The 16,650-nt window shown below is 42.7% G+C and overlaps 1 protein-coding gene across 6 annotated transcripts in view; it reads left to right on the top strand.

Moving 5' to 3' along the window:
* Nucleotides 1-16,384, top strand: part of SMC1A (structural maintenance of chromosomes 1A) — a 48,804-nt gene extending 32,420 nt beyond the window's left edge. Inside the window, exons 23-25 of one of the 6 annotated variants that reach the window (XR_007409263.1) lie at nucleotides 11,953-12,160; nucleotides 13,779-13,875; nucleotides 16,174-16,384. Coding sequence is in view for 3 of the 6 variants with exons in the window: in XM_035711673.2 (XP_035567566.1) it covers nucleotides 11,580-11,826 (247 nt within the window). In the remaining 3 variants the exon portion in view is untranslated. Of the gene's footprint in view, nucleotides 1-46; nucleotides 6,047-11,579; nucleotides 11,906-11,952; nucleotides 13,876-16,173 lie in introns of those variants that run through there. The other 5 variants (XR_007409262.1, XR_007409261.1, XM_035711673.2 and 2 more) reach the window with 5 other exon arrangements.
* The last annotated feature ends 266 nt before the right edge of the window (nucleotides 16,385-16,650 follow it).

The following is a 16,650-nucleotide window of genomic DNA, read 5'->3' as shown; positions in this document are numbered from 1 at the left end:
TTCTCTCCTTACAATTTCATTTTTCTTTTTCTCCCTCCTCCTTCAGCAAGGGGACTGTGTGATCAGCAAAGTCCTGACCTTCGACCTCACCAAGTACCCAGATGCCAACCCCAACCCCAATGAGCAGTAGCAGTAGTTCTGCCCTCCTGCCCTGTCTGGATCCCTAAGCTGCCCCTCTCCCAATCTCTGGATATTTGGTTCCCAGCCTTCCCCTACCTCCTGTCCCTGTTTGGTATAGTCATGGGATTTAGGCACTGCTGTCAAGCACGAAGAGGAACAGAGGTGATGTTAGGTCTGGAGCAAAAATTCCTGAGCTTCAGGGAGCATCCTGGCCTTTGGAAGGAGGTGCTGAGCTGAACTGAGCTGAACAGGGCCATCTGTCCATTCCCTACCTTCCCCTCTCCCAAACCTTCCCTCCCCTCTTCACCCATAATCATGGGTCCCTTGGGCCCTTTGCATCTTGCTTATGTGTGGGTATGTATGTGTGTATATATGTGTCTGTATGTGTGCATATGGGTGTGTTTGCAAAATAATAAAGATATTGGAGACCCATTTTAGAAGGAGCCTAGGCTGCATTTGATTCTAAGAGAGCTTAGTATGACAGCACCCCAGAGCTGGGCAAAGGTGTTCAGGACCTCATAGGAATCAGTCATATGGAATTGCCCTCATTCACTTGTGTGTTTTCATTCATTTGTGTATTCATCAGACATATATTGAGCACCCTATGTTTGTCAGGCTCTATTCTAGAAATACTGAGCTGAATCAGACATGATCTCTACTGTCCTACTCAGAAGATGCAGTGGGTTCATGATTTCCCATGGTCAGCTGAATCATATTTATAGGTACTTGGAATTTGAGAAGAGGACGATCACCTCCAGGCTTCCTGGAGAAGGGTCACATTTGAAAAAAAAAGTTGATAGGATTTAGTTGGGCACTAGGAATGGAGCCTGGGCTCTGGGGACAGACATTTGTGGGTTCTAGTCCTTTTTTTAAAAAAATCACTTAACTAGTTTGATGTTGGGCAAGTCATTTGACCTTTCTGTGCCTCAGTTTCCTCATCTGTAAAATGGGGCTAACAATATTACCTACCTCATAGGATTTAATGATGTCAAGCTCCTCACTGGGGGCCTTATCCCTGCTTGGAGCCCACTAGGTGCCGACCCCTCAGAATAAAAACTTTCACATACCTAGACCCCTGAGGGCTCTGATCCCAGTTGTTGGGGACAGAAGGAGCCTCCAGATCTGGGAAACACTAAATGCCCTGGTTATTGAAAAAGTTCCAGGGCACCAATGGTGTTTGCCTGATAAGTGAAGGGCCTAGGAAGCCTAAAGCTTCAATCATGTATGGTAACCAGGTGCCTGGGCCCCATCCTGGGTCGTGAGGAAATAGGGGAGAGGTAGCCTGGGCCACATCCCAGCTGAATGTGTGTCAGGTTCCTTCTGGGAACTGTGTCAGCTGCAGGGACTGTGCAGGGGCAGCACAGCTTGCTGCCATGAGGTCAGCCTTTGCTCGTTCACATACACTGTCAAACCATCACCTTGTCCTGATTGTATATCACATTCTTGTTTTTTAAAAGGTAAAGCCGTTCTAAACTACTCAAGTAATGCATGAATCCATTCTCTAAGACATGAGATTTATAAGTAAACTAGCCTTGTTTGGCTACCATTGCCCGGCCCCCTCTAAACTGCTGTTGTTTGTTGTACATCCATCTAGACAGTTTTAAGACTTTGACATATGAGTTCATTGAAAATATTATTGTGTATTTAATACAAATGGTATATTGAGTCATTCTGCAGTTTGCTTTCTTCGTTTAATGGTGTTCTTGAGATCTATGCATGTTGTTTGGGCTAAATGTAGATTGAATTCAGCCTTTGTAATTGCTGTATGGAGTGCCATCATATGACTGTACCACATCGTACTCATTTCTTTTGTGATAGCTAGATAAGACTGTTTTCTCTTTTTGCTATTATAAAATACTACACAGGAACATTTGTGCGTGCGTGTGCGCGCGTGCTTGTGTGTGTATGCGTGCGCGCACGTGTGCATATGAGTTTACCTAGGGTTGCTTCCTAGAAGTTGAATTGCAGAGTCATAGACTATTTATATTTTTGTTTTGAATAGATACTTCCAAATTGCCCTCCTGTACTATTTACTCAGTATTTTTTTTTAGGTTGTCTTAGGTATAACATTGTTATCTACTTCGGTTTCATCCTAAGTAGTGATATCCGTGAAACCATGGGTCTGATGTGCTAATTATGTATTTTTCTAATACATATTAAAAGGCATAACTTAAAATAAATTTCTGTGTTCAACCAAAGAAGTCATATACCACCAGTGGTACATGTGCTGTAGTATGGGAAATACTGGCATATCTGAAAGAGCACAATTTGGGAGTCACCCTGGTTCAAATCCTAGCTGTAGAAACTTGAGCTCATTACCTCACCTCCCTGAATCTCAGTTTCCTCACCTAGAAAGGGAGGTAATACGTGCCCTACTCTGTGGCAGTATAGGGAAGAGGAAGTTTGAAGTGATTTGGCTGGCACCTAGATCATTATAGACCTCTCAAGGTAGCAATTGCTATTCTCCCCACTTTATAGAGGAGGAAACTGAGGCCTAGGAAGGTGAAGTGACCCAGCTACCAGATAACAGTAGAATTTGAACCCAGGCCCCCAATTTGGTATTGTGCTTTCTCTACTGTGAGGGTGGTTATCAGTCTTGGCTGTGCACCAGAATCACTTGTGAAACTTTTTCCTTTTTTAAAAATCAAAGCAATATATACACTGGTTAGAAAGTAAAATAGTACAGAAGGGCTTATAATGCAAAGCAGCTGTTCCTGCTGCACCCCCACATCCAAAGGGTGTGGAGCTCCTTGCTCTGGTCCCGCCCCTGGAAATCTAATTCAGTAGGTGTGGATAATAATCTGGATAACAAATTCTTACCTCACAGGGTGGAAAGGATTAAATGAGATGCCTTGGACTAAAGCCCTGGCCTATAGGGACACAAGTGCTCCAGAGGACTTAGGTCCTGAGGATCAGAGAGGTGAGAGGCTTTGTCCTAGGTCCCAGTTGGTTCGTTGGCAGAACCTAGACTTCAACCAGGAGGGATCTCTGTGCTTGCCCAGTGCTTTCCCACTGTGCCACACTGCCTCCTGTCATTGTAATGCAACACGAGCTTAGTGAAGGCTGTGTTCAAATGAGAGCTGACACCACAGTGTGTCTGGATCCAAATAGTATCCCTAGGGCTTTTGAGAGGACACTACGTTGATTCCCTTATACCCTGGACCTAGTAGCCTTGGTCTAGGGAGTTGAAGAGTACTCCATGACCATGTTTACCTTTAACTGGGCATTTCACTGGGAATTGCTGTGTTGCCCACCAGGAACATAAACATGTGTCTAATTTTTACCCTGCCTTTGAGGAGCTCAATAGTTGGGGGAGGCAACTCATAGAACAGCTGCTAACCATACAGTATGCTAGCACTCTGCCAGGAGCATGGAAAAGGGAGGGCCAGTAGCCTATGTAGAGGTTCAGGGAAGGCATCCTCTAGTCCCAGAGATGACACCTGAGCTGATCTTGAGAGACTGGTAGGAATTACCCAGTTGAAGTGGAAGGAATTTCCAGGTAGTAGGGACATTTATGCCCAAAGACCTGGAGGTAAGAAGCAGCAAGACAGTTTAGAAATCCCGAAGTAAGATTTGATAGAGTTCAAATCTACCTCGTGGGACAGCGTGGCTCCCAAACTGGCTTTGCATCAGAACCACATGGAACATCCCAGGCCCCGGCCTCTGAAAGTTCAATTTCTGTAACTGGGGTGAGCCCTCGGGATCTTGAGTGCTTAGAAAAACTAGCACATGACTCTAGGGTACAGCCAGGTTTGGGAACTGTGGCCTGAAGGCAGCGTGGGAGCCATGGAATGGTTTTAAGTAGGGGAGACCCTGAATCGGATGCGAATTTTATAAACCTCTTTCTGGCAAGCCACTATAGAATGGATTAGGTTAAATGTGCATCCTGTATGCTGCCATGCCTGGAGTTTCCCTGTTGGCTCAATTTCTCACACTGTGTTTGCTTGTTTTTTTTCTGAATAAGCTGAAAGCACCACAGGTATGGGTCTGGGGTTATCTTGCTACTGGCATATCCCCAGCAAAAAGCACAGTGCCTGACCCCAAACAGGCACCCAATAAATAGTTTTTGCATGAGTGAATGTGTGAATGAATGCATTTGTGACAGAGAATGGAGACAGTGGGATGAGTTTGGAAACTGTTGAAAAGCCTAGGAGGCCTACTCAAGGGCAAGGGCAGTGGGAATGGATCAGAGGCAATAAAAGTGTGAGCCAGACTTGATGCCTGAGGATTACTGGATGTGGAGGGTGACTGAGGATAGAATGTGTGCCCATTAGTAGCCCAGATTCCTCCCCTATCCCAGTCATTCTCTTTCCTCATTCATCTAAGTCAGAATCTCCTTCCAGCCTCAGCCACTGGAATTCCTCCCTCAAGTTAGTTAAGCATTCTGTGTGCTGTGTGGTCCCCTCCCCCTCCACCCCCACCTCCCCACTCCCACCTTACCCCCCAGCCATTGATTCATTCATCCAGTTCAATAAATCTTGGCTAAGCACCTCCTGTATGCAGTGAGGCTCTTCCAAGCCAGGACTCTGACTCCCTCTTTCCTACCTCAAGAGATGTTTTTGAGGGCTTCCCCAGGTAAGACTTCCCATCCCTTAGACAGTAAGTAACCTAAAGCAAGATGCCCAGATGTCAGACCTGTAAGGGAACTTACAGACTTTGTCCAACCCCCCTCCTGAGGCCCTGGGAGGGGAAGGAGCTTGCCCAAGGTCCCATTACTAGAAAGTGTCAAAGCCAGAACCGGAACCTAAGTTCCCTTTCCACATCACCACTAGAGCCTTGATCTCTCCCATCACAGATCAGGACAGGCAGAGGCGGCCAGGGAGAAGGTGGGACTTAGGTCGGCCTTGAAGGTCAGTGTACTGGATAGGCCAATTACACTGCCCCCTTCTGGAAACCCTCAGCAAACCTGCCATGCCCACAGTCCCTTCCAAGGGGTTTCTTAAGCATGAGTTGCCATGCTCTGTACCATGTGACCTCACTATCCTGGCCACAAGTGGTTAGTTTGGGATAGTATCGGATTCGAAGACAGCCAATCTCTAGGCTATAGCCTATTAGGTGGACTGCTGTAAAAGTTCCACCTCATAGTGATGGCGTGTGTCAAATGGCCTCCAGGGAGGCCAGATGTGAGGCATTCAGAAGTGAACGATTTTAATTAGAACTTAGCAAGACAGAAGTGGTGGTGGATGAGGGGTGCCAGAAGCTAAACAGCAAAAGCTAGGAGAAAGCTGCAGGGACCATGAGACGTTTATATCATGAGAACATGGGGCCACAGGTAGCAGAAGCCATGAAGCAGCAAGACAACCATGGGCCAAAAGGACACAGAAGCCATGAAGCAATAGGAGCCACAATGTAGCAGGAGCCACAAGGAACAGAAACCACGAGACAAAACCATGAATACGAGATCCACGAAGCAGCAGAAGGCTTGAACAGACAAGATCACGAGCAGAAGCACTGAGACTTGTCAGAGCCACAAGGTAGCGAGGCAACAGGAATCGAAGAGGCTGCAGGAGTTATGCGGCGGGCAGAAGCTACAGCACAGAGAAGCCCTGGATTAACTGGAACCGAAGCCCCCAGAAGCCAGGAAGCTGCAGGAGCTAGGAGGCCGAGAAGCCGTGAGGCCCCTGAAGGCCAAGTGCTAGCGAGGGAGGGTAGCAGGGGGAAACATTTTTAAAAAAAGGTAGTCTAAGTAGCAGTAGGAGGAGTATAAATACATCCAGAAAGAAGTTGAGTCACCATTTTGGGAAGCACTATAGAGAAGGGAGCAACAGATGCCTGCAGCTGAGGGGGTGACAAGATAAGCCAGGCTCTAGAGCTGCTTTGGATCATGAACCATTTTCAAGTTTCTGTTCCTCCATGAGGCTGCCTGTGTAGCTGTTTTTGTCTTCCTTATTTCCCTGTGAATGCTTCAATAAATTTCCATCACTAACCTGAGTGTGTCTGTTTTTGTGATCTAAAAGAAGTTAATACTGCGGTGTGCACTGTAGATGGGTGGATAGCAGGGCAGAAGGTCATCCAGGTGGGTTTGAAACAAGACACAGGTGGGAATTCACTCATCCTTCTTCTCATGCCCTCAGTGGCACAGGTACTTCTCATTCATTTACTCCCTGGCTCCTTTTTCTCATTCATGCCCCCACTTACTGTCCATTTGTTCATCATTTTGTGCATAATTCATTCATTCACTTATTAGCTTGTGCACTCAGGCATTAATATAAGCGTTCACTCATTTGTTGGCTCCACCTTTGCACCCGATTGGTCAGAATACATGGGAGTTCCTGCATCCTGTCAGGACCAGGGCTAGGTTCTAGGGATAAGATAGAATTCCTGAATTCTAGGAATTCACGGTTTAATTGGGAACTCAAGTAGAGGAGTGCACCAAAGGCGAGAGATTATACGGCAGAGGTCTGGATGAGGCAGGGTGAGAATATAGGACTGTGCCCATGTGGGGTGGAGCAGGATGGAGGGAGTACTTGAAACCTTTATGGAGGAAGGGGCACTCGAACTGCCTCTTAAAGGAAGAGTTGGTGTTTACCATGTAGAAAGGATATAGAACATTCCAGGCAGAAGAGCTGCCTGAGCAAAGTTAACATGAAGAGTGGAAGTGCATGGATTTAGGGGTGGGCTGGGGAATGGGCCTTGTCCCGTGTGGTGGAAGAAGTGGCAGAAACCAGGCAGTGGAGCATTAACTTTGACTCCAGGGGCGATAGGAAACTGTTAGAAGGGTTTGAAGCAAGGGAGTGACAGAGTCAGACTGGTATTTTAGGATGATCACTCTGGTAGCTGGCATGAAAGATGGTTGCAGGCGTGAGATACTGACCTAAGTAACACACCTGGAGAGAGAACATCTAAGTGTCATAATTAGAGGCATGAGTGAAAACTCGAGGAGTCCCTGATGAAAGAGGAAAAAGTTCTACCAGGGGACCAAGGCAGACTTTTCAGAAGAGGACTGAGCCAAGCCTTGAAAAGTAAATAGGATTCCAACTGGTAGAGGTGAGGAGTAAGGGCTTTCCAGGCCTGGGAGACCTGAAAACAAGCCAGGAGGTAGGTGTTAATGAGGTAACTTCAAGCTAACAAAGATTGCAGTTTGATTGCAGCAGAGCTGCACCTAAGCTAAAGGCAGGAAGGGAGACTGCAAGTTTCACAAAGTTTTTTCTATAATGCTGCCTTCAGGTCTGCAGATACAAGAGAATTTGGGAGGGAGGGAGTAAGTGGTGGGCAGGAATGTCCTTTTCCTGCGTTTTTAAGATTAATTTTAAGTACATGTTCATTTTAAAATAGGATCAGTGCACACACATTATTTAGAAGGCAAATCAATAAACTTAAATCAGTACAAAAGGACATGAAAAGTTGAGTCTCAGCCCCACTCTCTACTGCTTTTCATTATTAGCAACCACTGTTCGTTATTTCTTCTGATTGTGACCTCCATATTTAAATATTGTGTTATGTGAGCATTTGTCTTTTATCAGTTTCAGACATTAACCCATTGATGTCCTGCAAATGACAAGTGAGAATTTAGGTCACGTCAAGTTCAACTCTTGTCTTTCCTGCTTCCGGTATAGTTTTGTTTCTGTGCTACTTTTCTGAATTTAAATGATACTCTTCATTTTCCATGACTTAGAGACAATATTTCTTGACCAGAATTTTGTTAGATGAGAATGTCTTTTCTTTTTCCCCCTTCCTCCGCTCTCAACCTCCCCAACTTCTGTCATCTGGTCTTTTATATTGTCAAAGTTGATAACATTTGAATCCTGTAATCATGATTATAGTTTTTGATATGCATGTTGTCTGTAGTTTGATTTGAAAAGTTGAAAAGGGATAAGCAATTGTAGAATATGACTGTAAATACTCACTGAAGAAGCCATTTAATGTACTTTTTATAATTTTTCCTTGTAGTTTTCATTTTTCCTCAAGTTTCTTTTTTTTTAAAGGTTTTATTTATTTATTCATGAGAGACACAGAGAGAGAGAGAGAGAGAGGTAGAGACACAGGCAGAGGGAGAAGCAGGCTCCATGCAGGGTGCCTGACGTGGGACTCTATCCTGGATCTCCAGGATCACGCCCTGGGCTGAAGGTGGCGCTAAACCGCTGAGCCACTTGGGCTGCCCTTTCCTCAAGTTTCTAATTCTCTTTTCATCTTTCACTGTTTTACTTTATTGTATATTCCATTTTTTTTTCTTCTCAAAATTCTCTATTAAACATTCCATCAGGCCTACTTTTTTTTTTTTCCTCCAGGAAGAAGGTCTCTTGGAGGAAAAAAAAAAAGATCTAAGAGACCTTCTTCCTGGAGCTCACTATATTCTTTCTCAAATTGGACTAGTTGCTCTTTAGGCCTGATGCAGGGCTGTCATTTCTGGACCTTCCTTCACTGCTTTCCTTGCTTAGATCCACTATTTGCTGATTCCCAGGGGTTTTGTTTTGTTTATTTTTTTCCATTGATGGTTGGAGCACATCCTCAAGTAACTTTCTCAGAAAAGTGCGTAGGAGTTAGACTTCCCAAGTCTGCACATTGAAAATGTCTAGTCCTCCTTGTACTTGACTGTAAAGGTTAAAGTTCATCATTTTCCCACTGTGAAGGAACTGTTCCACTTTCTTCTAGCATCCAATTTTGATGATACACAGTCTTGATACCAGTCTACATCTCATGGCTCTGTAGGGAACTTTCCCCACATCTTTTTTTTCCACCTTCCAGATCTCCATGATATAAATGTGAGATCTTTTGTTACCGTTTCACAGGTTCCCTAAGGTTCCGTTCACTATTTTTTCCAGTCTATTTTCTCTGTTTTCCAGATTAATTCCTATTGTTCTATCTCCCAAGTTCACAGATTCTTTACTCTGTTCTCTCCATTTTGATATTAGCCCTATCCATTGAGGTTTTTGTTTTGGTTTTTCACTTCTAAAATTTCCACTTGGTTCTTTTTATCTTCTGTTTCTTTGCTGACAGTTTCTATTTTTAATTTGTTTTAAGCCTGTTCCTAATTGTGCATTGAGGCACTTTATGATGGCTCCTTAAAAACCCTTGTCAGATAGTTTTTAACATATCGGTGTTGGAGTCTATTAAGTGTCTTTTTGTCATTCAAGTTGTGATCCTCTTGGTTCTTGGTATGATGAGTAATTTTCTGTTGAAACCTGCGCATTCTGTTTCAACTTGCCTCCTCAGACACTGTTGTTCCAGCAGTGAAAGAGGGGACATTGCCTCATTACCGCTAGGTGGGCGTGGACAGTCCAGACTATGGATAGTCATTACTCTTGGGTGGGGAGATAGGAGTTGCAGCTCCCTCCTCAACCTTCTCTGATACCACCCCAGCAGGAAGGGAGAGGGGCGACTTTTTATAGCCAGCGAGGGTAGAAGTCTAAGCTTCCCACCTGGTGTTTGCTGGTGGGACCACAGTTGTTTTCTGTGGTATTGGCTGGAGTGGAGTTATCTAATGGCCACTTCTAGCCAAGTGGAGTTATCTAATGGCCACTTCCTCCCCCCAAGTCTAGGGTATGCAAGCCAAAAAGCAAACCAAGGGAACTCACCACCATGTTGCTTCTCTGCTGCCAAGGTTTCTAGCATGTTTGCCTTCTTCTCTTCACTTCTCAGAGTCATGTTTATATACAATGCCCCAGGATCTTAAATGTACTTGAGAAGAGAAATAAGGAAAAGTACTTCACCCACCCAACCCCACTTTAAATAGTTATTTTTTAGGAATTATATTCTTGGTGTTCTGAAATTTTATAATTATGTGTTTAGGTTTGGGGATTTGTCATTCATTGTACTGGTTACTGGTTAGGTCCCTTCATTTTGAAGTTCTTTAACTCTGGGGAATTCTTTTATTTATTTAATACATTACTCCCTTCCGATTATTTGTTCTCTCTGGGAACTCCTGAATTGATCTTTTGTAGTTTTTATCTGTTCTCTCCCTCAGTCTCATTCCCCCCCTCCTCCTTGCCTAGTTTTCTCCCTCTCTTCCTTTTGGAAGAAGATTTAACTTTTATCTTTCAACTCTTCTGTTGCTTTTTTTTTCTTTCATTTTGATGATCACATTTTTAAATTTCCAAATATCCGTTCATGTGCCTTTTCCTTTCTTACAGCATCCTATCTTTGTTTATTTGATGCTCTAGTATCTTGACTCTCTGGGTACACTAAAGGGTTTTTTTTTTCTTTAAAAAAATATGTTTCCTTTGTGATTTGTTTTACCCTTTTTGCTTATTTTGGTCTCTCTTAATTTGTGGTCATTTCTCAAGTGCCTGGTAATCCATGGTTGTATACTCATATTTAGGAATGTAACAACATATCTGATTGGAAGCTCTGTGTATGGGGGGCAGCGCTAGGTGACTGGTGGCTTCCCTTTAGGATGATTGGTTGGAGAAGAACTGCCTGCTATGCTGCAGAGTCCCTGAATGCCAGAAAGCAAAGATCTTTTCTCTGAGGTTGTTTAGTTTCCTTAGTTAAGAACCCTCTGGGTTTTGCCTAATGGGTAGACACCTGGCTGCTGTGAATTACACACAAGGGGGTGGGATAATGGTTCAATATACAACCTTCCAATTAATCTCCCTGTTTTCAGCCCAACATCTCACTCCTACTTTACATCATACCTGGCATTGTTAAGACCCAAGACATTCCAGGCTTCTGCAGAGAAAGATCAATTCCTTCCTCGGTGGCATCATCATGCATACTCCAGGCTATGGCTTCCTCCACCATGCTTCATCAGTTACCATTTGTCCATTACTTTCTGTCTTCCAGAAATGTGTTAAAATCTCTCTTGCTGATGGACCTGCTCTCATTCTCTTCATCACTGTGTTTTTATACCTTTTTTTAAATTCCTTTACTGTCATTTTAGCAAGGTCTCAGGTGGGAGTGGAGATAAACACATGGTAAGTCTGCCATCTTGAGCTGGAAATCTAGTCGATAATGGTTTGTTATTAATTTTTCTGGTAATTATCTTAATATCTCTAAGTAATATGCAGATTTTTCTATTTATCAACTTAATTATCACTTTTAGACATTATCTGTTGACTTCCTGCTATTTAAATCATCCAACTACCCTCCTCCCATGCCCCCAATATAACTCTACTATTAATTATATATCCTCTATTCCTTACCTTTGTACCTTTCAATAACAGATTTACATTCCTTTCAGTATCTCAACTTGTCATTTTTATTTTTACTTCGATTAATAAGATTAATAACATTTACATTCTGGTCTATAACCATAATTAAGTCATCCATACTTAGCTGGCAGGTCATTCTAAAAGTTTAAAGTCAATAAAGTGTTTTTGTTATTATAATTATGTAAATGTTGTTCCCTGAAGCTCCAATTAGTGTACTAGGATTACGTTTCTTTTCTTACACAGTATTTTTTTTCCTGGAGTTTCTAATTGCCTTTCTTTTTTCCTTGCATTGTCTGACTATCTCCTTCTTAAGTTGTTCCAAATTCTCAAAGGAAAGTATAAAATCATTTGAATCCCCTTTTTTCCCAGATACCTTCCTCCTGGAGCCCTCCGTCTTCCTGCTCCAATTTGGACTGATTGCTCTGTAGGCCTGCAGCACAACTGTCATCCTGGGACGTCCCTTCATTACTCTTCTGGGCTGGACCCAATCTTTCCCGGACCCCATATCTTCCTCTTTCTTAGTTTACTCCTTTGTAGTGGACTTTGTGGTTGTTTTCCAACATCCATTCCTCTCCTCTCCCGTTGTATAACAACTATACAATTCGAGTGGGATTGACTCCACTGCCAGCTCTAGGTATAGGCCTTTATTGGTATAAGCCAATCTGAGTGTCATGCCCCTTGCCACAGTGATGATTGGTTCTGGCATGATCCAGTCACACTGAAGCTTAGAACTTTTGTTCAGTTTTTGAGGGAAGAGGTGGCCTGTCTTCCCTTGGATATGAACAAAGAAGCATGTGGCCTGTTTGCTGCTGTTAGCCATCTTGTGAACATGCAGAAGGCCTACCTGAGGATGGAGCTGACAAATGGAGAAGGCAAAAGAATCACAGAGAAATGGAACCATATTCCTGATCATACCATGCCTGAAGTCTGCCCTGCCTTCGGACTTCTCAGTTAAGTGAGCCAATAAATTACATTTATTATTTAAGCCGGCTTGAGTTGACTTTTATATTACTTGTACCTGAAAGCATTCTTAAACTTTTTGCTGTCTCCTTTTACAGAGGGAATGTGAGTGTATTTTTGGTTATATAAGGTGGAATTATATAGGTGGAAAGCATTTTTGTGGAGTAACTTTGAAAAGGGTGTATGTAGATGTTTGACAATCAAAAGAGTAAACTCGGTGGCTACCTACTATCTAAATCCTCATCCTGTTAGGGAGATTCCCCCCTCCTATGAGTCTTGGTTGGAGGCAGGGCTCCACTTCCTACTGTGGAAACTGAAGGAGGTCAGAAACCTCCTTTCCCTGCCCACCAGGGGTTGAATATTCTGTTCATGGCCTTGAATCTAGAGTCAGGTCAACAGTATAAGGGAGAGAGGAATATACAAAGTTAATGTATGAATGATAGATTAGGAGAATATATTTGCAATGTGTAAGACTGGCAAAAGATGGATAACTAGAAAAAGAAGATAGTAAACCCAATAGGAAAATAGGCAAATGATGTGAAAAATAACTAACAGAAGGATAACCTTGAATTTGTACAAGGGAAAACTTGAATATATTAAGATAGTTTCAACTTTGCTAATAATTAGAAAAGAAAAAATTAAAATAACAAATTGCTATAAGAATGGCAACATGCAGAAAGTCAGTATTATCAAATACTGATGAGGATGTGCAGAAAAGGAAGTTCATGGGTGGGAGCATGAGCTGATCCAGGTATTCCAGAGATTAATTTGGCAGTACCTCCTGAAGTTCAGTGTGTGTAGGCCCTACAACATAGCAATTGCACTCCTAAATATATATTCTGGAGAAATATATTCCTGGGAAATTCTCACATAGGTCCTTAAGGAAATATAGTTGAGGTTGTTTGTTATAGTGTTGTTTGTGTTAAGTGAAGAATTGGGAGCAATCTAAATGTCCATCACCATGGGACCAGATAAGCAAACTATGGTATATTTATAGGATGGGAAATAGAAAACAGTAAAAAGAAATGAGCTAAATTTACTATAGCCACACAGATAGGTCTTGAAAGCCTGGTGTTGTGTGAAAAGGTAAAAACGGAATGAGATTTCCAGCATAACACCATTTATGTAATTGTAAAACAACACTATTTTCATGGATATGCATATATCTAAATAAACATATGGAAGATGAATTGGAAGTGTATATACATGAAATACCCTCGAGTAGCTCACTGAGGTGGGCAGTCAAATGGGAGTGGGGATGGGAACCGGAAGGGAAAAATTATAGTACAATGAAATAAAGCAAAAGAGGGGTCTTCAGTGAACTGGGGAAAATAATGTGCCATGGATTGAAGAGCATGAGTAAGACCATGCGGACGTTGACCACAAATGAATGATAGCAGACAGGAGGATGGCTGGAGGTCATCCAGAGTGGTGGTTGGTGGTAGGATGACATCCAGGGGTTGCAGCATTGGGGATAGCAGGACCAGTAGCGGCATTATATCTTGGCTGTTCCCATGGTGTGGCCTTATCTGTAGCTTCTCCTACCCACATCTCCAGGCTTCTGTGAACTACATGATAATCTTGTAATAAGTCCCTTTTCTGCTTAAGTTAACTAGAGTCAGTTTCTGTTACTGGCATCCAGAATCCTGACTGAGACATCACGCATTTCATTGGAGAACATCCTCAAGTAACTTCCTTAAGAAAGGTAAATAAAATTCGGGGTCTTTGCATGTCCGAAAATGTAGCATTATTTTATCTTCATGTTTGCATGATCATTTGGCTTTAGAATTCTATGTTCAAAAGATCTTTCCTGGGCAGCCCGGGTGGCTCAGCAGTTTAGCACCGCCTTCAGCCAAGGGTGTGATCCTGAAGACCCGGGATCGAGTCCCACGTCAGGTTCCCTGCATGGAGCCTGCTTCTCCCTCTGCCTGTGTCTCTGCCTCTCTCTCTCTCTCTCTCTCTCTCTCTGTCTTTCATGAATAAATAAATAAAAATCTTAAAGAGAAAGATCTTCTGAATTTTGAAGGTATTGCATTTAGCGTGTAGTGTTGCTGATTAGAAGTAGTGTGCTAATATTCTCATTCCTTCCTTGGTGACCTGTTTTCCTCACCTCTGGAAGCTTACTGTTTTTCTCATTCATGTGTTTTGAAATATCAGAATGATGAGCTCAGGACTGTTTTTTCCCCATCTGTTTTCTGGGCACTTGATAGTTGGATTCTTCCAATCTGAAGACTCATGGTCCTCTCTGAGAAATCACACTGTTTTATTTCTTTGTTAATTTTCTCTCCTTTATTTTCTCTGTTCTCTCATCCTGGACCTCTTATTGATTGGGTGTGAGATCTCCTAGATTATTGTCTTTGTCTTTTTACTTTCTCTCATATTCTCCATGTATTTGTTTTTTTATTCTGTAGTCCGAGACATTTTCTTGAGTTTATCTTCTATTGTACTTGTTTTATTTTGGCAGTCATTTTAAATTCCTAACTCTTTTAGTCTCCAAAGGTGCCTTTTTCATGGCATCCTTTTCTTTAATGGATGCAGTGTCTTCTGTGTATGTGTGTGTAATAGAGCTTTACAGGAGTCTTGGGGATAACATGATAATTACCAAGCCAGGAAGGAAAATTGTAAATGGATGTCGGATATTACCTCTCCAAGAAAATGCCACCACTCATGCCCCTCTGAATGGGGCTGTGTATTGGCAGTCCCTCTCCTTAGCCCCCAGGACTGAAACCATGTGTGGGCAAGGTGATCATCCAACAACTGGATGGTTTTGGGCCATGTGCTCAGATCTCCAGCTTTTACCTTGACACCAGAGAAAGGAGGTCATTGTTCTTTTCCCCACTCCCAGGCCTACATGAGGCAATCACGATACTTGGCAGCACATTTCACAGAGTGGATTTTTTTTAACATTATATAATATATATATTGGAAATGACAATCCTGTCTAGTTCCCTTGTGCAATCTTCCTTCAACAGGAGTCAACAGCAATCGAACCTGGCATATCTCTTGATGTGGTTCAAACTGAGTATCTTCTGTGAGCAAAGGCCTGGGCAAAAATGTGCACACACATCTCTCAGGAACAAATAATTTTCAGGGGCAGTCCAGCCCAAACCCATGTTTGGGATAAAAAACGAACTCAATGGAAGCATAATGCTGTAAAGTACACCCAAATTATGTCACTGTTCAAAACATTGAATATTTTAATCAGAGTGGATAACAGTTGCTGAATGCTTACTTTATACCTGGCCCTTGAATTATCTTCATTTCATGGAGAAGGAAAGTGAGGCTCCCAGTTGTCACTTGCCCAGAGTCACAGAGCTAATAAATGGCAGACAGGAAATTGCACCAGGACTGTCTAACCACAGTCAACCCATGTAAGTGTTACAAGTGCTGTACTGGTTTCCATAAGTCACATTAGAGTTAATGGTGATAGCACAATTCTCTCTAAGATCAGGGTTGGACACCTGTGATACCTTTGTCTAAGTAACAGACTTATTCTGGTAAGTTTGCTTCCAAGGTGAATTGATGTCCTTTCCTCTAGAGACAGAAAACTGCTACCAGCTTTTATTTTGTTTTTAATGTTTTTCTTTCAGAGAAACCATAACACTTCTAAATTTTAATTTTTCATCAAAGTAACACTCGCATATGCTTTAAAAAAATACGGTTGTGCTGAAGAGCTCATAAGAGAACCCAGCCATACCCTGTCCCCTCCTGCTGCCAGTCCCTGCTTCGTAGAGGCAACTACATGAAGGATTTTACCAGTCTTGGGCTGTTTCTTCTGGCATTCACCACCCCCAACCCCCTTCCCCTTTGTCATCTCCCATTCAGAGGCTGAAGAGCCACTTTTTTAAGCTTCCTTGCAGCTAGAGATGGTTATGTGTGCCAGTTATGGCCAGGAGAGGTTTGCTGGGGAGGGGGTGGGGGGACCTTCTGAAAAGGCTTTTGCTTTCAGAGACTCGCATAACTAACACTGTCCCTTCCCTTCTTTTCTCTGCCTTGACTATAGCCGTGCTGCCTGGAGCTGTGACAGCAATCTTGTGACAGTGAGGGGATGAACATGAGGGTGAAGACACAACACATGAAGGCAGACAAAGTTAGAGCCTGGTTCCCTGATGGCATCATTGAGCAGCTGAACCCATGCCACACTGATGTTAATAATAAATGAACTTCCTGAAAAATAAATAAATGAACGAATAAATAAAGCTAGATATGTTTAAGCCACTGTCGGTTTGGTTTTGTGTTGCTTGTAGCTGAAAGGATTTTTAACTGAAGGATCACTATGTTTCTATAGAATACATTGATACTACTATTTCTTTTTTTAATTGAAGTAGAGTAGACCTACAATATTATATCACACTATTTCTTTAACTTAGCAATTCGAGACATGATCTCTTGAGATCTCCTTAGAGTAGAAGAGGATTTTAATCCCCCTCCTCACACATACATCCCTATATCCCTCCCTTCACTCTTCCAGTATGTTTAT

Source organism: Canis lupus, chromosome X, assembly GCF_003254725.2.
Source record: "Canis lupus dingo isolate Sandy chromosome X, ASM325472v2, whole genome shotgun sequence".
Lineage (NCBI taxonomy): Eukaryota > Metazoa > Chordata > Mammalia > Carnivora > Canidae > Canis > Canis lupus.
This window is presented reverse-complemented; position numbering and strand designations above follow the sequence as displayed.